At 37.5% G+C, this 21,312-nt stretch overlaps 1 protein-coding gene and 2 pseudogenes across 1 annotated transcript; 2 read left to right on the top strand and 1 right to left on the bottom strand.

Moving 5' to 3' along the window:
* Positions 1–6,120: 6,120 nt before the first annotated feature.
* On the bottom strand, positions 6,121–7,576 carry LOC120185117 (annotated as a pseudogene).
* A 1,894-nt stretch (positions 7,577–9,470) lies between these two features.
* Positions 9,471–10,938, top strand: LOC120185116 (annotated as a pseudogene).
* Positions 10,939–12,302: 1,364 nt separating this feature from the next.
* Positions 12,303–15,800, top strand: LOC120185056 (probable serine/threonine-protein kinase WNK3). The gene is made up of 8 exons (XM_039189384.1): positions 12,303–12,578; positions 12,745–12,801; positions 12,981–13,207; positions 13,301–13,524; positions 13,625–13,782; positions 14,480–14,663; positions 14,739–14,876; positions 15,013–15,800. The coding sequence occupies exons 1-8, from the start codon at positions 12,462–12,464 to the stop codon at positions 15,783–15,785; spliced, it is 1,878 nt and encodes a 625-aa protein (XP_039045315.1). The 5' UTR covers positions 12,303–12,461; the 3' UTR covers positions 15,786–15,800.
* The last annotated feature ends 5,512 nt before the right edge of the window (positions 15,801–21,312 follow it).

Below are 21,312 nucleotides of genomic sequence, written 5' to 3'. Positions count from 1 at the left end.
TTGTCTTCCAGTCTCTAAAGTGATCGTTTGAGTTTTGCCATTGCAGTCTGGTGCCTTGGACGGTGCGCTCGAGACCAGCGATTTGTGTCTGGCAGCTTCGTAAGGCAGCCTCTAAATCATGAATCTTTCTTTGCAAAGCAGCGTTTCTTGAGGCTAACCCTCTGATCCATTGGGCAACGCTGACTGTTTTCTGCAGATAAGGAACTTTCAAGCTGCATAACGTAGGCACTGTACTCTTCTTCTTTGCCTTGGCTCGAGCTAACTCTTTCTCATGCCTTGATTCCATTTCATGCATCTCTTGATGAGTACTCTATCCGTTCGTTCTTTGCTCGCACCTCTGTATCCAGAGGAATACTTCATCCTGTTTGCCTTGGAGCACACTCTCCGAGTGCCTTTCTAATTTAGCTCTTCTTTGCTTTGCCTCTTCTCAGTTTCGAGCTCGTCGATTCTTTGCTTTCTAACCTCAAGTTCAAGTTGCATTTATTTGCCTTCATTCTGAGTTCTTCAATATTAGCAGCAATTCTTCTTCTCGTTTCTTGCTCAAGGTACCTTTGTCTTAACTCTTAGCCTCTGTCCTTCGCTCTTCAGTACCCTAACCCAGGACCTTCTCTCGGACTCAAGTTCTTGATTCTTTTCTTCTTCTCTGTCTCTACTTCTCTGACTCGGTGCTCTCTCTTGGCTCTGAGTCTCTAACTCGACGATCCCTCTCAGCCCGGAGCTCTAACCGCCATGCTCTGAAGTTTTCCCGAGGCCAACAATTGCCCGTGCTCGACTCATCTTTTGGTAATCGCTCTGTAAACTAGTGAGATTGGCCTCCACTTCATCATTTCTCTTGCGCATAAGCTCAAACTGTGTATTATAGAATCCCCTATCGATGTCCAACATGAAATTCTTTTGTCTAAGGGCCTCACACTCTGCTTCCTTCCTGGCGATTTCCGCTTCGAATTCACTCTTCAGTATCTCCAACTTAGACGGTACGTATTTAAACTGTACTTCCAAAGGAATTGTTTGTCACGATCCGCCAACGGAAGGATATCATTCTTTCTCACCGCCTCCATGCCACGTAATCTGGTGTCAGCATGACCTCAGCTGCTATGAAATCAGTTCTAAAGGTTGACTTCCACGCCTCTGACATTGCACGAGCAGTCTTCTGTAATGATCTCCACAGTACACAAATTCATATGCTTCAGACCGGATGTAGCTGGGACGAATTGACGGCCCAAATTGCCTTAGTACCATCAGTGGCGCATAACCTACTCCACCCATAACCTAATAGGGTTACCCAATCAGAATCCCCGCATTTGTACAACACATCCACAAAAGCTAACCAGGGGACACGCCACACTATATCATGTTCCTGTAAATTTCTGAAGAGTGAAACCCAATCTTTCTGGTGAGATGCTGGCCACTCTTTAGTGAGGAAATCTTTTAAGGGTGAATAGGCCGTAGAAAACCGTCGACTATACTCTCGGTCAATTTTCCAGAAGTGACAGCGTATCCAAAACAGTAAGCAGCTGGACCACCGGTGAAGCGCTACTCTCAGCTCTTCTGCAACTGCTAAGTGCTCTGAATGTTTCAGCCAAAACCGCAGGAACAGGGTTTACCTTCCTTTCCAAATGCTTGAATAAATCGACCACTGCGGCTTCCACGTGATAAAGAACTTCGGGAAAATCATCAAACCATAAATTCCCAAGGCGAACATCTCCATGCTTTCGATATCGCTATGCTTGACGATAAGCTCCTTGAGGCATGACCAAGGGAAGCAATCAGACTCCCCTTCTTTTGGATTCGATCAGCAAACCCACTTCTCTCCCATCCAGTAATCCTTGCGAGCTTGCTCTTAAAGGATTGTGTCCTTGAGGCTTTTGAGTAGAACGGTCCAAGTGTATCGTCTCAAAATGAAACAAGGAGGTGTATTCTTCTAACGTGGGAGTCATGTCTTCCTTGTTGAAAGTGAAGCAGCTATGCGGGATTCCAAAACTGGACGAGAGCTTTTATTAGGGGTTCGTTTACTTTCACGTACAACAGAAGGGCGATGTCACCATACTTTTGCCAGAAAGAGTATTTCACATCAGAATTCCAACTTTCCCAAATTTCGCGTAACTCTTGCAAATCGTTTTGCTTTAGACTGACCGGAGCAACCTCTGGTAGTACTGATATGTAATCTTCAGTCAAACTGTCGCCTTTCTTCCTCTGAGTTTCCTCGGACCACGACCTCACTTCTGCGTTATCACTTCCTTGTTATGAAAGCTCTTGTCCATTTTATGACCGCATTCTACTTTTATGACCACCTTGTGAATCAACACCTTTTTTCATGAATGATGATGCAATGCAGCGGTAATAAATAAAACATAAAACACAAACAAAAATAAAACTGTGTTAGTATATACAATGAATAGTCAAACAACATGAAGATAGAAAATATACATCCTAAACCTAATTCACATGGTATCTACCCAACATGGCATCTACCGAATCATGCTTTAGTAGATCCTACCCAACATGATATTTACCCACATGTTTTGTTACTCATAAAAAATCCTAACGCATGGTATCTAATTCACATGCATGTTTGAAAAATAAACCTAACCACATGATCTCTAGTTCGCATACTTTTTGCCAAAAAAATAAATTCGAGGGAAAAGTTAGAATGAGTTTCCCCTTTGTGTCTGCGGACAGAGATTCAACATAAGATGGGCAGAGTTTCAGTATTTCTAAAAGGGTCCTCGAATTGTCCTTTGCTGGTGCCCCCTTGGGCTTGCCAGACCCTCGATCCTCGCCCATTATAGGCTTAAAACGGATCAAGTTCAATTTCAAGAGGATACATTTCCCTATGTCCATGCGAGGAAACTCAATGTTTCACTCGTAAACATAAGGCATGTACCCCAGAGGTTACTAGCTAAAGCCCATGCGGAGAAAAGTAATTTTTCTCACGTAAGCGTAGCTTTCACCCCTACCCTAACGGGACAGAGCACAGTTAGAATGCTCTAAATATTAAAGGTTTACAGCAACAGTGGGGAAACTCATAATCCTTTGCCTCGATCCAAGAGAAACAATAGACTAAAGTGAAAGTCAGAAAACTGAAAACATGTAGATCACACATTAGTACAACTATTTATTTGTTAATTAAAACGCAAATTAAAATGCAAACAACAATTTAAAACAAATCAGGGATCAAAAATCAAATTAAAGTGAACTTACAACTTTCGTTTGCAAAGACAATTAATTAATCGACTATAGGCCTGACTCTCTAAAAGGTCCCCAGCGGAGTCGCCAAGCTGTCGAAACGATTTTTAAACTGAGGCGAGGGTGATTTGGAAAACCACGTCATTTTTAATTATTCTCTTTACGATTGAATTTTAATTAAAAACAGTGCGATTTTAGAAAACCTCTCGTTTCGAAAAATTGGAAATTCCTTTACGATAAATAAAAATGTAGGTTCGAGGAGTCGCCACCAATCTTTGATTAGGGTGTGATTGGGCACCCAAAAACGTTGTCATTTTAAATAAGAATTAATTTTAATTAAAACGACAAATTTACGGTCTACGTTACCAAAATCCAAGTTCGGGAGTCGGTTACGTGTGGGGAAGGATTAGCACCCCCACAACGCCCTAAATCAATACCTAGTCGATTAATTAATTTCTTTGCGACGAATTTCACAAGTTCAAATTTAATTTGATTAATGATCCCTTTAAACAACAGAAATGCAAATTTGCAACATTCAAAGCAACAAAATAGATTTAATTTAAAATTACCAAGTCATTAGAAAGATAAAGAATATTCGATTATTTAAAAATATCGAGACCATATCTTTAGTTCAGTTCTAACGACCTTTTCTCGAAAAGTTTAAATAGTCGAACATTTCCTTTTCTTTCGCTCCCAAATTTTACTATGATATATCCAAATTTAATTAGGCGTTACTGACGGGATACAATTTTAATTTAAAATTGTCAAAACAACTCTCTAGTAAGTTAAGAGAAGCCATTCCGACAGTTTTAAATTAAAAATATATTACCCTTAATCCAATTATGTAACAAGAGTCGAGTCATGCACGTGAGGCTATCATGCGAATCATACAAAGTGATGTTACTGTACAGATTAATTGAACATGCGATTAAAGTAAATGAGGCTAATCATGCTTTAAAAGAAATACCCCTAAATGCGTATGGACAACATGCTCGAAATAATATACACATACAGCATATTTAAAATAAATCTAATTAGCCTAACAAACATGCATAAAATGTCAAAGGACTAAAACATAAAAAATAAAATAACAAGTTTTTTTCGTAACATTTTCATTTTTTGGGTACTGCAAACATAATACAACCAAAATACTGCAAATGACCAAATTGAAAGTTTCTCAAATTACACATCCAATGCCTAAACAACATTAAAATGGTCCTAACATGGTTCCGGACTAAGATGTAACACGCTGAAAACTGAGATACAAACTTAGGATTGTAACAAAGCTCGGTTCAGGGATTGAAATGGGACAAAACAAAATTGGGATGGCCACACTCACAATTACCCCCCCAGCAAGACACAGTAGACTCCAGCTCCATGAAACGCCACCGTTTCAAGCCATCAGGGAACGACGCCGTTTTGACATATGGGATAATAGGGTAAGTCCTATACCTAATTTCATTTTCTCTTCTCATCCTAAACCAAACAGAAGAGCCCCAGCCGTTTTCTCCCATCTCTCCTTCTTCCACCTTCAAACCCCAGACGAAGCATGGCCAACGCCGTGGCCACCGCCGTCTAATGGCTCCGATGAGGAGCCTAGACGTCACCTAACACTATTCCGACGGCAACCCCTCTAAAAACCAACCTATACCTGAAACCTAAAACCAAACTATCCTCTAAAATAACCCACCAGTTTCGTACTCCAGTGGCCCTACAAAACCACGGCCACCGCGACCCTCTCCCTTCCCAAGAGACTCCGATGAGAAGCCTAAGAGTCACCACCTAACTACCTAGCCCAATTATTACCAGACCTAACCGAACCCCCCCCCCAAATCCTTGAAAACCTGAGGCCAAAACGGAAATGCACGACTGGGAACACCACGAAAGATGAAGGATTTACCTTCTCACAGACGGGGTAGGGTTTCCTAGCTGCGACGACAAGAGTCTCTGAATCAGGTAGGTAAGGGTTCTCTCATACTATTTTTGTTAATCGTTGGTGGTTGTTGATGATCTTTTCTTGTGGTCTCTGGTTCACGATCCTTTTCTTGTTGATGTCCGTTTCTCCCCTTTTGTATGGATTTCTTTTTTGTTTCGTCCTTTCCCCTCTCTGGTTGATGTCCGTTTTTTCTCTTTTGAAAAATCCCCCTTCTCTTGTTTCATGTTCTGTTTTTCTAGTCGATCTCCTCGTTTTTTGCTTCCTCGTGTTCTGTTGTTTTGTGTGCAGGGCCCTGGAGCGAGCAAGTCACGGGGCTTCAGCAGCCTGGGCACGGGCGATGGGGGAACAGTCCCGAGGGACTTCACGTGGGTAGCACCCGATTGGTTCGTGTTGTCCCGAGGAATGCATGGTGGGTGCTGACTGGTGGAGACGAACGGTCGACAGAGGCTCGATCTGGACATGGAAGGCGGCGCTGGGGATGGCAGCAGGGTTGGCTTCACGTGAGACTGCAGCTGGCTGGTTCGCGCACTGTCTTGGAGTTCTGGGAGCATCTGCGCACGCTGGCTGGGGATGCTTGGGACGTCGTGAGCCGTTGGATCCTGATGACAGATCCAACGGCCTTCATGTTGCGGCGCTGGAAGCTGGGATAGGAAAGCCCTAACGGGTTTAGGGTCTCTAAAAATGGGTTTGAAACACTGGGCTATCGAGTCCGGGCTTGTAGCTTTGGCTTGGGTCAATTTGGTCTGTCTTATTTGGGGTTAACATTGGCCTGTCACAATAATAATAAAATTTTAGTGCATGTTTTAATTTTTAATTGTTTGCATATATATATATATATATATATATATATATATATATATATATATATATATATATATATATTAATACCTACAAAATACCAAACTTATGCTAATAACCGAAATTGCAATAAAAACAATAATAAAACCCGATTAAACACGAATAACACCCCGGACAAATTGAGCGTCTACAAGACTCACCTAACCTGAACTAGTCAACCCACCTGAAAATTTGTTTCTACCAAGATCAACAAGAGTGGCATTCTTCAACCTCCTGATTCCTTCTGGTATCTTCCCCTCAAGGCCAATGTTGCTCAAGTCAAGCTTCAACAAGGAAGTGAAATTGCTCCCAATGCTCAACTCCAATGGCCCTGATAGATTGTTTCTGCTTAAATCCATTATCAGCAGCTTTGTTAAACCTGCCAGACTTGGTAAAACATGACCAATAAACTTGTTTCCAGCAAGCACAAGCTGCCTCAAATTCACCAGGTTGCCTAATTCTATAGGCAAATCTCCAGTTAATCCATTGACTAGTAACACCAATGATTGGAGCTTTTTGAGGCTGCCAATGAAGCTTGGAATCTCACCAATGAGACCTTCATAGGATCTAAACTCAAATGATTCTAAGGTTGTTTGAGGATCTTTCCCAGTTTGAGGAAGGGATGGTAATGGGATTATCTCTAGGTGAGAAGAAGCAGTTGAAGAAGGAAAGGGATCTTAGGTGAGTCAACTCGAACAAGTGGTGGTGAACTTTGCTTCTGTGCTACATTGCAGAGAGTTGTCAAAAACCAGACCAATGTTTAGAACTATGATGTGCCAAAACCCATCAACAAGATCACAGTAAACTCCCTGCATTTGTAAGAATTTTGAGTAAAACGTGTCAATTTTGAGTAAATTACGCATTTAGTACCTAAACTTTCAATTTGTTTAGAATTATACCTAAAGTTTAGTTTTTGTTTCATTTTAATATCACACCGTTAAAAACTTAAAACGCTTAATACCTAAGCTATCAGTTTTGATCCATTTTAGTATCTAAATTTCCATTTTTTTTCAAAACTTAAGTATGGTTTAGGTACTAAACATGTTTTGATACCTAGACTTTCATTTTTTTTTCATAACTTAATGACGGGTATTAAAATGAAACAAAACTAAATTTATAATTTAGGTACTAAATGCAAATTTACCCAAAAATGTCTTCAACAGTAACAATAAAACTCAGCTTGTAATGCCTTTTAGCAGTATCGGTTGCATGCAAGTTTCCTACTGATTTGCTTTGCATGAAAGACTTATTCCACAGACAAAAACTATAATACATTTATGATTCCCCAAATATTCATATCCCACCTTTGTATTCAACACACACATATATATATATATAGACATATATATCCATATTAGACACATACTCGTTTAATCTTCATTTATAGTCTGAATAATACGGATGAACGTAGAATTTTATATTAGGAGTGAAAGAATATGAGAATTTAAAAATTTCAGGAACGATAGTCCCGGCAAGAAAAGAAGAAGAAAGTGATGTATTTTAAACCTGAATAGGTGTCCATCCGCAAGGGTCAGAGTAGAGATCCGAGCCATTCCAAAAGTTCCCCACAAAACCCTGAATGGCACCATATAATGCCTCTTGTTCTTCCTTCACCATTGGAGACACAGATGAAACTTGGTCACCATCATCTTCACAAAACACAAACGACCCAACAAGCAAAAACAGAAGAAGAAGTAGACTCTTGTTGATCACAAGGACATTCTCCATGGCCTAAACTTCCTACGTAATCAAAAAAAAAACCCCAAAGAACAAGCAATAACACAAACAGGTTATAAGCGATCAGCTTAACGGATTGTTGTCAGGTTTTTTTGGCTTTATGAAGTAATTAGGGGGGTTCAACTGAAAGCACAAAACTTGTTGCAAAAAGGAAGGGCAAAGACAACAAAGTTTAAGCACTAGTTTGCAGGCGCCAAAGGGTGCATTTAACACAGTTTAATGGAACCGCATAAAGTAAACCAAAATGACAGCTTTTTAAGTGAAAAACACACACACCCACACAAAAGGAAGCCAAGGAGAAACCTAGAAAGGCTAAAAGGCTTTAAATGGCCCTTTGGTTATCGCATTGTTTCCCCCATGCTGCCACTAGTTAGCTTAGGCCGCAGGGTTTCTTTTTGGTCTATTTTCTGCACAAGCATCAGCTTTTGTGGCTAATCAAACCGTGTTATTAAAGTACTGCTAAATGCAGTTTAATTGAATGGAAAATTTGAAAACTATTATATGCAAAATACGTTGTCAGTTAGAGTTGATGGAGGCTATAGGGTTTATATGCATTTGTAGAGGGACCATCCTACCATGCATGCATTCATTCACTGTCTGCAATGACTAGACACAAGTATAATATGTAGGTGGCAAAAATTAGTGAAATAGTGTGGTTGGAAATTTCATTTTAGGAAAAATGGTATTGTTCACGAGTTATTAGGAGTTTGGGGTATCTGTTACACTGACAGATTAAGTTATCATCTTCCTCCGACGATTTAGATGAAATTATTATCTTCTATCGACGTTTCAAGAAAACCACATGTAACTGACGACGAGTCACCAAACTAGGACAACAGACACAAGCAGATGAAGCATTGTTATAGGGGAGGACAATTCTTATATTCGTTAACCGAATCTTTTAAAGAAAACAATATTTTTTTATCATTAGGTCATTCGATAAATTCATCCCATTTAAAATTTTGATTAAAAAAAAACTTGAATGTATCGGATTGGAATCGATTAGGTATATAATGGACTGGTCTGAGCATGGTATCATACTAAAAGATAAATTACGTATTTAGTATCTAAACTATCAATTTTGATATGTTTTAGTACCTCATCTTTCATTTTTTTCAAAACCATACTTAAAGTTTAGTTTTGTTTCATTTTAATACTCCATCATTAAAAACTTTAATTTTTATTTCGTTTTAGTACCCCGTTCAAAATTTAACGTTAAGTTTGAAAAAATTGAAAGTTTAGGTACTAAAATGAAATGAAAGCTAAAAATTAGATATGGTTTTGAAAAGATTAAAAGTTAAAGTACTAAATTCGTAGTTTACCCTATTATTTGTTATCACGCGATCATTAAACCCCATTTCGCTCTTGAAGGGTTTTGAGATCGTTTTTCTTATTTCCCATCACTTGCTCGCGTTTTCTCAGCAACCAAACGTGGTTGAGGATCGATGATGCAGTCGTTTATCGGTGGGAGTATCCGTTTAGGTCAAGGACAAGGTTTTTCCAGATGGATCAGTGCCCATTTCAAATCTTCAACAAGAGCTTATCTGCCTTCTCAGAATAGCAGCAACGTAGTCCATGGAACCAACAATTCAATCAAATCTCCTACTTCAGAATGTCCATTTTTCCTATTTTTTAAAGTATAATTTGAATGTTAAATTGTTCTAATTCACGTTGTTTCTCATGTTTTCGTAAGTCTAATTTTGAGGTAAGATTGTGTTTTAAAGCTTGCAAATTGTTTTAGCAGACAAGATTTGGATCCCGAACAAAAAAATTGATGTTTCCCGGCAGTTATGCCGGATGCTCGGTTCCGGTTCCGTCTCCGGTGGCCGCAATGATGTCTTCGTCTTCTATCAGACATATGACAACGGCTCCCTTCTCTACTATGGATTCTTCAGAATCTGTCAACGATGCAGCGAATCGAGTTAAATTTAAGAGACTTGATAAAACTGCCAGGCACATAATGCCCGAAAGCTCTCTTTTTCGGTTTTTATTCGAATCTCGGACCTGTTCGTCGCCATGTCCTGGTTTTGAATTGCGTGGATCACGTGCTTGCAGATTCTCAATAAGGAAGCAGTGGAAAAAGTGAAGGAGCAAAGGGAGAGATACCCGAGATAAAACCTGGCTACATTGTGCAACTCAACGTGGTACGACATGTTTTGACATAATTTGAGGTGTGATTACTACATGTGATCTTTAACATATTTTTCGAGTGAATTAAGGTAACCGGCGTGCTGTTGCTGAGAGCAGGAAGTGCCTGAAAACAAGCGTCGCCTTTCGACAATAAAAGGCATTGTTGTCGCTAGTCGTAATACTGGCCTGAATACTACATTCCGAATACGGGGAGTGGTTGCCGGAGTTGGGGTTGAATATCTCTTCCCATTGTAAGTAACATTCACCTTTATGCTCTTCCCTCGAAAAGCATGTTGTTTAAGTTTCGATATATTAACCTGTAAAATGCCAAGAAGTTGTGTCACTGATTGTGTTATAATATCGATTCCAACTATATTGACGAAATACATAGCATTAAGACATACGGTTCCGGACAGAACATAAACTATTACTAGAATACGCAACGTGCGGATTAGGTTTGCTCTGAAATCTTTGTGTCCCCAAGGCTTAGCAATTCTTTGGACTAATAGTTTAGCACATATGTTATTAACGATATGATAAAAGAATGTTAATCACATGACTCGCTGTAAAAGCGTTTGCTTCGTTGTGTTTCCAAGCATCTCCGCTATTAAAGCCGTATCATCAAGTGTTAATAATGATCGTTTCTTGCAGTTCTTGCTCACATCCCATTTGCTCCAAGTTTCATTCTCGTAGTTGTTTTAAGCATGAGTGTCTCTGATCTAATATTACCGATAGCTCTTATCTATGTTACGTGCTCTCCGGTGTAAGTGCGAGTAAGGATATAACCCGATACGGGTATGTTCATTTTTTTTCATAAGTTTTCTCATGTATCTTGCGAATCCTTGGAGGGTCATATCTACGTATCCATAATGGATATAGGTGCTCCAAGGAAAACAAAGAGTCCGAGCAACATAGCTCACGGTTATCGACTTATCGTGGTCATCGATTCAAATTTGCGTATACTTATCTTTAACATAATGCATAAATAAGATCGGACGACGATGGATGGCAGGTATTCCCCAAGTATAAAGGAGATAAAGGTGCTGGACAAGAAGAAAGTGAGAAGAGCAAAGCTTTACTATCTGACTAACAAGATGAATGCTCTCAGGTGATGTTTGAATAAGAGATCAAACATGGTTTCATTTCGACAGAAATGGTCTTTTGAGGGTTCCTTCTACCTCTGCCCGAACACGACGGGCTTCGAACACGGATATTTCGAGAAAAATGAAGAGTTTCGAACCGTATAATGAAAATTTAATTAATAAAAGAAGCATTAATGCGAGTGTTGCTTGTTTTGTTATGCAGATGTTTCTATAAAGAGCATGCATGCATGCATCTTGATAACATGTGAATCTGTTTGGGAGAAGACATTACATGTTATCTGCTTGTGGCCATGCCCATATGCCTTATGTGGTGGCTGATTAGGTGAAAGGCTGAAAGCCTTTAAATTCAGTAATAAAAGACTCCACGTTTTAAAACTATTTTTAATTTTATAAATTTGATTCGATTAAAAAAATTAAATAAAATTTGAGCTATAAAAATAACTTAGATTGTGTTTAAAGTAATAATATATATATTTATTCCACATATAAAATTAAATTAGCTCAAATTAGTTGACCATATTCCCACATGTAATGGGGTGAGGGGAGGTAAGGTACTAGGTTGCCCCCAACGTCAGGTTGAGAGCAGCTTCCGTGGAAGACCACCGACAGTCAGAATTATGAATTGTCCACCGTGGGATTCAATCTCACGACCACAAGATTAAGAGTCTTGCGCTCTACCAACTGAGCTGGATGGGCAATTATATTCCGCATATAAAGAAATACTTATATATAACATACACAGTTATAAAAGATCTTTTTAACCAAAATTAATTAATATTATAATAATATAAATATTTATAATCAAAATGTAAACAAAAATTCAAATAATTCAATTTAAATTTTATATATTTGACTTAGATTGAAATTTACTTTTATCAATGGTTTAAAATATAAATGTAAAAACGCATCAGAGGTTCTTGTACTTAAAAAAAAGTTAATATAACCCTTTAACCAATATTTTTGGTCGTTTGATTGTTAAGGTGTTGACGTGGTAATTCACAGTGTTGATTGGTCTACTTTATTGACATGAGAGTCTACAATGGTTGATAACATGATGGATAACATGATAAATGACTTAAATTGGTAACTCAAACATGATAGATGGACTGTCACGTTAGTACCTTGAACTGTCACATTAGTATTGTAACAGTCAAATGACGAAAAACGTTGGTCAAAGGAACATTGGATTTGTTTACTGAGTTAGAGGATCACGTTGAAAGAAAAATAATATGAAGGTCACATTGGTTCTTTTACAAAAGTATAGTGACCTCTTATATATATTTTTGCCAAATAGAAATAACTAGAAAATATTTTTTTATTGTTATTATAGTCACAGTCGGTTTGCTAATGACTTGTGCCATTGAGCGCTGCACTTTAACGAAACAATTCCCTCTCCAAACTCCATCCCATCACCTTTTTCCTTCTCGATTTCCATTCTCCATTCAAATTACGACTTGGGTTTGTTCTTCGTCTTCCAATTCGAATAAACAGAGAGATAGAAATCGAAAATCTCTTTAAGAATCTCTGAATTCATGTTGTGTTTGTTGTTGGGAAAGACTATAATGCCCCCGGCGACGACGTCCGACCTCGAACAAGATGATTCAGATGCCGAATTCGTCGAGATCGATCCCACGGGTCGTTACGGTCGGGTTAGTTTTCTCTCATCGTTTCGTTTCATTTAAACGAAGGTGCCCATTATAGAATGAAGTTGGCTTGATTTATATTTGATGTTTGATTGGCGTTTGGGTTGGTTTTCATTGGTTTTACCTTTAATGGGTTGCTTTTACTTTGTCTTCTCAATTTGTTTATTTGCAGTACAAGAAGGTTTTAGGAAGAGGAGCTTTCAAAAAAGTGTATCCTTTTCGTTTCCCTGTTTTCCATTCTTCATTAGATTGTTTATGATTTATGAACACATCTTGAGGCTTAATGTCCTAGTTTTTGCTATTGTAGTATCCTTGATTTCAAGCTGTGGGAACTTAGATTTATATAGGAATGCATTTTGAGGCTTAATTTGTGTTTGTTGAACCCTTGATTAAGTTGTGGGAACTTAGATAAAGGCATTTGACGAACTTGAAGGTATTGAAGTAGCATGGAATCAGGTTAAGGTCACGGATCTATTGCGACATTCCGAAGATTTGGAGCGCCTATATTCGGAAGTTCATTTGCTTAAAACTTTGAAGCATAAGAATATAATTAAATTTTACAATTCCTGGGTTGATACCAAAAATGAACATGTCAACTTCATCACCGAGATTTTCACTTCGGGAACATTGAGGCAGTAAGTCTTCTTCTATTTAGGATGTTTGTTTTTGTGTTTTAAGTATTGTGTTCTGTTTTGGGTTTATCGAAAAGTTTATGTTCGATTGTGTAGGTATCGAAAGAAGCATAAGCATGTCGATTTGAGGGCATTGAAGAAATGGTCAAGGCAGATCTTGGAGGGTCACGTCTATCTTCACAGTCACGATCCCCCGGTGATTCACAGGGATCTGAAATGTGATAACATCTTTGTCAATGGTAACCAAGGTGAGGTGAAGATCGGAGATCTAGGGTTGGCTACTATTCTTCGCCAGGCCAATTCAGCACATAGTGTTATTGGTGGGGATCATAATGTTCTTAATTACTGTCAATACTACAAGATTCGGAACTATTGCTGATTTAGAATACAAATAATAAGGAAATTGTTAATGTGATGTAGGTACACCCGAGTTTATGGCACCGGAACTCTACAAGGAGGAATACAATGAGCTTGTAGATATTTATGCTTTCGGCATGTGTTTGCTGGAGTTAGTAACTTTCGAGTATCCATACATTGAATGTGCTAATGCAGCTCAAATATTCAAGAAAGTGACATCAGTAAGGCCTTAATGACCTTGCCCTTTTTTCAATATTATTCTTAAATGTCTGCAAATTTTTAAGATTGCTCAACTTCGACATGTCAACATATTACTCACCATCAGCGTACAGAATATCAAATATAAACCCTTTTACATCCCTTTTTATGGAGTTTAGGCACAATTCAATAACAAGTTCCTGAAATTTGTTGATTCCCTTATATTCTCGTTTTAATCCACCGAATAGATCTTCATCTTCGTTTACGAAGCATAGGAATTAAAACCTAGACCTTTCTTGTTCTTAATCACTAAACGAGGCATGCCATGAGACGGCCTTGCTCGTTAACACTGTAATTTGCAAGGCCTATGTTACTTGAGCTCAGGTGTAAGTGTCTAATACGGGTACGTGTTTGATTTGGGGCACCCTTTGACTAAAATACATATCCTGCTTCTCTATGGGAAATTATTAAATCAATAATAGACAATAAAATAAATCTTGGATCTGTAGGTCCTATTGACTTTTATTCATTTTTTTTAATATTGACTTGAACCAAATTGAATTGTCACTTCCTTCTATGGTAGAATCATTGTCTTGAACTTATAATAGTTGCCTGGTGATTGAAATCTTAGGTAAATGTTGCTGTTTCAGGGAATTTAATAAATGAAGATAATTCAAACAATGCTTCATGATTTTCATGGTTTGTTCCTTTCTCGGGCAGGGAATAAAGCCAGCATCGTTGGCGAAAGTGACTGATCCCGGAGTTAAGTTATTCATCGAAAAATGTATTGTTAAAGCTTCGGATCGGTTGTCTGCAAAGGAACTTTTGAAGGATCCATTTCTCCAGCCTGACGAGGAAAATGACAGTGTAGGTCATTCTTTACGAGCTAGAGTCCAATCTTCAGGTAGAACTCTGGAGCAATTTTAGAGCTTTAAGGCATCAAGTATTTTCACCTCACAGTTTTACATGATAAATGCAGATAATACTTCTGATCAGACTAATATCGGGGGAGATACCAAGGTCCTTCGATCCGAGACGAGCATGGATGTCAAAGTGCAAGGTCAGAGGCAAAATGATAACACAATATTTCTAAAATTAAGGATCTCGGATTCAACAGGTCTGTCTTTCTCTCTCAGATGTAACCTTTGGCTATTTTTTCTTCGTATTTACTTTCACCGCAGTAAAATGTTTCATTCGTTAGCATCCAAAGTCGGTTTTCTACTGAAATTTGAGATGTTTATACATGGTCATAGGTAATATCCGCACCATCCAGTTCCCCTTTGATATTGAAGCAGATACAGCAGTAGCCGTTGCTGGAGAAATGGTTGAAGAGTTAGACTTGACAGATCAAGATGTTTCAACAATTTCCGAAATGATTGAATCGGAAATCCGGTCTCATATTCCCGATTGGGTTCCAAAAGAAACTCCTAGTGTTAGTTTGGTAGAAATTGTGAATTCTGATCAGGGTGATGGATCTCCATTGGCTTATGAGCTGTCCTCATCTCCGGGCGGTCTTTCACAGGAGAGATTTCCGTCTGGTCGAAGATTCTGGTCTGATCCACCCAAGGCAGCTCGTGGAAACTCTCTGGCCAAAACCGGTTCAAACGTTGCTTTTCGAGTGGATTTTGTAAGGTCTGCAGATATCATGGTTGAACTTGATGAACAATCTCATGATAGATATGGAAGTGAAGGTAAAATAGGCAGCAATACTTCATTTCAACGACCCGATAACGAGTTCACACATCACAGTGGCAGCGACGATGATGGTCATCGAAAAGATGGTGGTTCCGATACAACACATTCGTCGAAAGAGAACTGTAAGCCATTAAAGGATGCTGAATCAGAGGTGAAGGTAATAGCAAAGCGACTCGAGTCTCTGCTGTTAAAGCAGCAAACGGAGGTCGACGAGCTGAAGAAGAAGCACAAATTAGCCATATCAGAACTTCTGAAAGAAGTATCCATGGAAACCTGGGATAAGGTTTTGGCTACATGTAAGATGAAGATTCCAGATTATGCAAGCTGCTAAATGGGCATCTGGCATACCAGGCTCCTACATGGAACTTGAATAAGTGAGTTTTTTTTTCGAAAATATTTTTTTTTGAAAATAAGTGAGCCTCGTTAAAAAATCTCTCGTAACTAATCCGAAGATCAATGTCGAACAGTGGAAAGCGGAAAACTAAAAAGATAACCTTAACCGTATACACCTTATACATCTTAGAAGGGATGTTCCTACTAACTTTAAGGACAATGTCTAGTGTTTAATCAATAATAACATTGATTTGAAATTGTTCATGCTCGATTCGTATTCGTTTAAATTTTTAATATCATGTTTAAAATTCAATTTATTTAAGTTTGATGTGCTTTGGCTTAATTTGTTTAACGACCACGATCATGTTCACTTAAATATTTACATACATGTTTTAACGTCAATGAACTTTATATATTTACAATCATGTTTGGTAAATAAACAAATAAAATTAAATAAAGGTTTAATATAAAAATAAGTATTTAAACTATACTTAAAATTTATTTTTGGTGTCTAAAGGACTTTTAATTAAACATAGGTGTCTAAAGTTTTCTTTGTTATATTTTTAGGTGTTTAAATCATAATCGACGTTGAATTTGATCGTTATTTTATGTGTCAGTCATATAAAAGTTCAAAAAAAATTAAAAAAACACTTAAAAGTATTATTTTATAAAAAAAACCACAAAAAATAGAAATTATAAAAAAAACTTAAAATTCTGAAAAATTCTAATTTCAATCTCCTTATTACTATTGGTCGTCACAACAGTCATCAACTGATCAAAATCTCGATAGCCCTAGACGACCCAAACACCCAACAGTCAAACTCCCATGATTCAAGCAATGATTGCAGCCATTCCATGATTCCTTTTGTCGACGATGATTTTGGCGATTCTTCATCCATCTGTCGTCGAGATTTTTACGTCTGTCATCAAAGTGGGGAACGGGAAGGAGAGATGGGAGGGAGAGAAAGTAGGAGACGAGGAAAGGACAACAGCAGGTGGTAGATCATGACGTGGGGGGATTTTCTAAATTTTTTTCTTGAATTTTTTTTTTTATTTTTTAAAAATTAAAAAATTCAGAAAATGTAAACGTGATAAGTGTCATTTAATGATTTTTTAATAGTGGACACCTAAAAATGCAACGAAGAAAATATTATGAACCTTTTTTAATGAAAAATTTTAAACACGAAAAATCAATTTTAAGTATAATTTAGACATTTATTTTTCATATTAAGCTTAAATAAAATAAAATTAATGTATGTGTTTATTTCTAAGTACGAGGATAGTGAAAGAGTATAAAATTAATGTATGCGTTTTTTCAATGATGGTGTAACATTACCTTATGGTGATACGTTAATATCAAAATTGGTTTTTTAATGACGGGTGATCAAAGCGTGACATCAAATATAATTTAAAAAAGTCTTAAGGGCTACTTTTATCCCTCTAGTAGACTCGATTTATCATTTTTGCCCATATAATATTTTCGCATCAATTAAGCCATCAAAGTTATTTAATTGCATCAATATTTAAAATATTTATTATTGTTTAGGGTTGTAACTTAGGGTCTAGGATTAAGATGATGCGGTTAAACAACTTCGAGGGTTAAATTGATCTGAAAATATCATAAGATCGAAAATGATAAATTATGTCTACTAAAATGACAAAAATAACCCAAAAACTTTTAAAAAAATACTTTAATGACCAAAACGGAATTATAAAAAATAGATATATAACTAAATACATAATTTACTGTATTTTTTTTATACAATTCAAACATAGAATAAAATTAAAACTAATATTAACGATTTACAAGATTTATATTGTGTGTGTCTATTTATAAGATATTTTTTAGAATAAAGTATACAAATGATTTCTCGATTATAGAGTATTGTTTTATTTAGTCCATCGATTATTAAAAGTTATAAATGGTCCTCTAACTATAGAGTGTTTCTTTGTCGAGTCCCTCAATTATTAAAAGATACAAAATGATCACTCGATTATTCATTATGTTCTAAACTTGTTCTTTTTCTTTAGAAAATAGACGATATTTTGAGTTGAATATTAATTTGTTAATTGTGATATGATTAATTTGTCAAGTGACAATTTTGTAACTTTTAATAGTCAATGGACTTAATAAATCAATATTCTATAGTCGAAGGACCATTTTGAAATTTTTAATAGTCGAGAGACTTAATAAAGTAATATCCTATTATCGAGAGATCATTTACGTACTTTAACCATCTTTTTTTATTAATCTAAGGTAAATACAAGACAATATATATTCAAAGATAAATCTCTAACCTTGCATGAACCTTAAGATCCAAAGTAAGAAAAACAAAGAAATAGAGAAAACCAATATAAAAAACCTTTCTTCTTCAATCATTCAATCACTCCCAAAAAATTCTCTCCTCGTCTCTCTCAATCTCTCCCACATCTTGTTCTTGCAAGCAACCATAGAACAAGAGCTTGTCGGGTGGGTTCCCGCTTGTGATCCAATAACAGTGACCAGGTCCGACCAGAGTGTCTTCATGTCAGTTTTCCGGACAAAGATCGTCGACCAATGCTGTCTGATCACCGTCACATGGTGCAAGAATCTTCTTCTCAATGGTCTGTCGGTATCAGTCTCCGACCCCCGAGAGAGATAATCAACAATAATATACCTGCAAAATTGAGCTCAAACCATGGTACTTCTGGAGAAAGCAAGGCTCCAGACACTTCATCATCGATGGCGATAAAGTTGTAAACGTCTTCTGGGACCTTAAAGCAACCAAATTCAATAATGAAACTGAACCCTATTTTGAATACTACATCGTCATCGTGTACGACAGAGAAGTCGTTTTACTCGTCAGAGATCTAAAGAATGACATTTATAAAAGAACTGGTTGTAGGCCTACACTTACGGACCCCATTTTAGTTTCGAGAAAAGAACATGTATTCGGGAGAAGGAGATTCAGCTTGAGGATCAAACTCGACGACCGGTTGGTGCTTCACGTGAAGCATCTTCAATGGAAGTTCAGAGGAAACGAAAGTTTTCAAGTGAGCAAGACGAGAGTTGAAGTTTACTGGGATGTTCATGATTGGCTTTTCAGTCCTGGGTTAAGGCATGCATTGTTGCTTTATGCATGGAAGATTGAATGAAGCCAACATGTTAATGAATCAGCTTCAATATTAATCAATGGCATCTGAATAAGATTGTTGGTGAAGCATCAAGTGGTGAGGAAGAAGATGAATGCATGGATTAGTTATACGTATGATCATGAATGTGCAATGTACGTGAGGTGGTTAGAGTTGTCTTAACAAATTCTCTCTCTCCTCTAACGTCCTAACGTTCTTTCTCTCTCATTTTATATTTCTTAATATACTATATAAATAGCCTGAGGCTATTGCTATAGAAGGCAAGGTTTTACGAATGAATGAAAGTAATAATTCATGGCTTTTATGTGTGTTGATTCCTGAGCTGTGTTGATACTTTAACATGGTATCAGTCACCAGGGCTGGTAGCCTTTTCTTTGCTCAGTTCTTGCTGCGTGTGGTTGTCTACAATGGAGATCTCTTCAGTTCAGCATATTCCCAAGCAAGATGTGGTCAAGCTTTCTGATAGCACTTACCTACTGTGGAAACATCAGGTATCCCTTATCATAAATGGTTATGGCTTACTTCGATTCATTTCGGATGAAGGCGGGCCTCCTGTGGCGGTTGCAACGGTGGATTCTGGACGAGCTGAGGATAGCTCAGCGTTCAATCTCTATCAACAACAATATAAGCTGTTGGCATCATGGTTGCTTACCACTGTCAGTACTGAGGTCTTACCATATCTCACTGGTCTTACTTTTTCTAGTTCCATTTGGACCACTATTTCACGATTATTTGGTGCTCGATCAAGTGCCAAGGTGTCATCACTTCGACATAGTCTTCATTCGCAATGAAAAGTTGGCCAAACGGTGAATGAGTTTTTGGCCAAGGTCAAGTCCATTTTTTATATGCTATGTGCTGCAGGCAGTTCGATTACTGAACATGAGTAAGTCAGTGTTATTCTTGTTGGTCTGCCATGGAGTTTGAATCGGTTATTGCAATTGTATCTCGTGGTAATATCTCTTTAGATGTGCTTACTGAAATGCTACTTGACTGTGAAGCTCGTCATAAAGCATTTCTTATTGAAGGAATTTCAGCAAATCTAGTTTCTAGATCTACAGAAGGAAATAAGGTGCATGAATTGGAGTCTTCTGAAATCACTGTTGTGTTAAAACAAGATGGGGTTGTACGTGGTCATTCTAATGGTCATGGATGAGGTTGATTTGATAATTCAAATCGTCCTAAATGTCAGCTTTGTGGCAAATATGGTCACATAGTGCACAAATGTTACCATCGTTTTGATAGAAAATTTACAGGTGTTAATTCTGGCAATCGAAATAATGAAGGATGGAGGTCAGCACAAGTCTCAGCTAGAAATCAATAGTTCTCTTCAAATGCTCATGTGCTTAATCATGCAATGAATGCTCCTTTTCCCTCTATGAGTGCATCGTTTTTGTCTCCTCCTGGATATTATTATTATAATCCTAATTTTGTGATACCTAGTCCAAGATCTTTTCATCAAGGGGTTCCCTGGTACACTTCAATGCCTACTTATGCTGGTGTTGATGCATTTAAAAAATCACAATCATTTATGACTTCTCCAACTGCATTTGCCTCTACCACTTCGTTGCCTCGACCTGCTATATCAACCAGTAGTGCAAATCCAGTGTGGTATCCATACACGGGAGCAACGCATCATGTTGCAACTGATTCATTTCTGCTTAATATTGGTATGACCTACACAGGTAATCAGTGTCTTAATATGGGAAATGGGGAAGGTGTGAAAATATCCCACATTGGTCAAAGCTACTTGTCATCTAAAACAAAGCAGTTGATTTTGCAAAATGTTTTGCATGTGCCTGATGTTAAGAAAAAATTATTTTCTGTTTCTCAATTCACTCGAGATAATGATGTCTTTATTGAATTCCATCCACTTGAATGTTTTGTGAAGGATGCTCGGACACAGAATGTACTGTTGAAAGGGAAGCTCACGGATGAAGGATTATATCAACTCTTATCTCTTATGAAGCAAATGCAACTGAATAATGTGTCAAAGTCTTGTGGTTTGTTAGACTTATGTCATAGAAGATTAGGGCACTCATCTGTTAATGTGGTAAAAACAGTAATGAAAACTTGTAATGTTTCATCTAATGAAAGTTCCTTATCTTCTGTTTGCAATGCTTGCTTACAAAGTAAGGCTCACAAACTACCATTTACTAGCTCTCTCACTGAATACACTGCTCATTTTCAACTGGTTGTCTCTGATGTATGGGGACCAGCACCAATTATTTCTAGTGATGGTTATGCTTATTATGTGTCATTCATTGATGTATACAGCAGGTTTACTTGGCTTTACTTGATTAAAAGAAAGTCATAAGTTATGTAATGCTTTATCAATTTTTACAAATTTTTTGAGGTGCAATTTGGAGCTAAGATTAAATGTTTGCAAAGTGATG

This window comes from Hibiscus syriacus, unplaced genomic scaffold, assembly GCF_006381635.1.
Source record: "Hibiscus syriacus cultivar Baekdansim isolate YM2019G1 unplaced genomic scaffold, ASM638163v2 tig00112988_pilon, whole genome shotgun sequence".
NCBI lineage: Eukaryota > Viridiplantae > Streptophyta > Magnoliopsida > Malvales > Malvaceae > Hibiscus > Hibiscus syriacus.
The sequence above is the reverse complement of the archived record's forward strand: the minus strand, read 5'-3'. Positions and strand labels throughout refer to the sequence as shown.

Coding starts and splice junctions, on each gene's coding strand:
- LOC120185056 (XM_039189384.1), top strand. CDS start 12,462: ATGTTGTGTTTGTTGTTGGGAAAGACTATAATGCCCCCGGCGACGACG. Junction 13,208..13,300: donor ACTTCGGGAACATTGAGGCA/GTAAGTCTTCTT, acceptor TCGATTGTGTAG/GTATCGAAAGAAGCATAAGC. Junction 14,877..15,012: donor AAGGATCTCGGATTCAACAG/GTCTGTCTTTCT, acceptor ACATGGTCATAG/GTAATATCCGCACCATCCAG.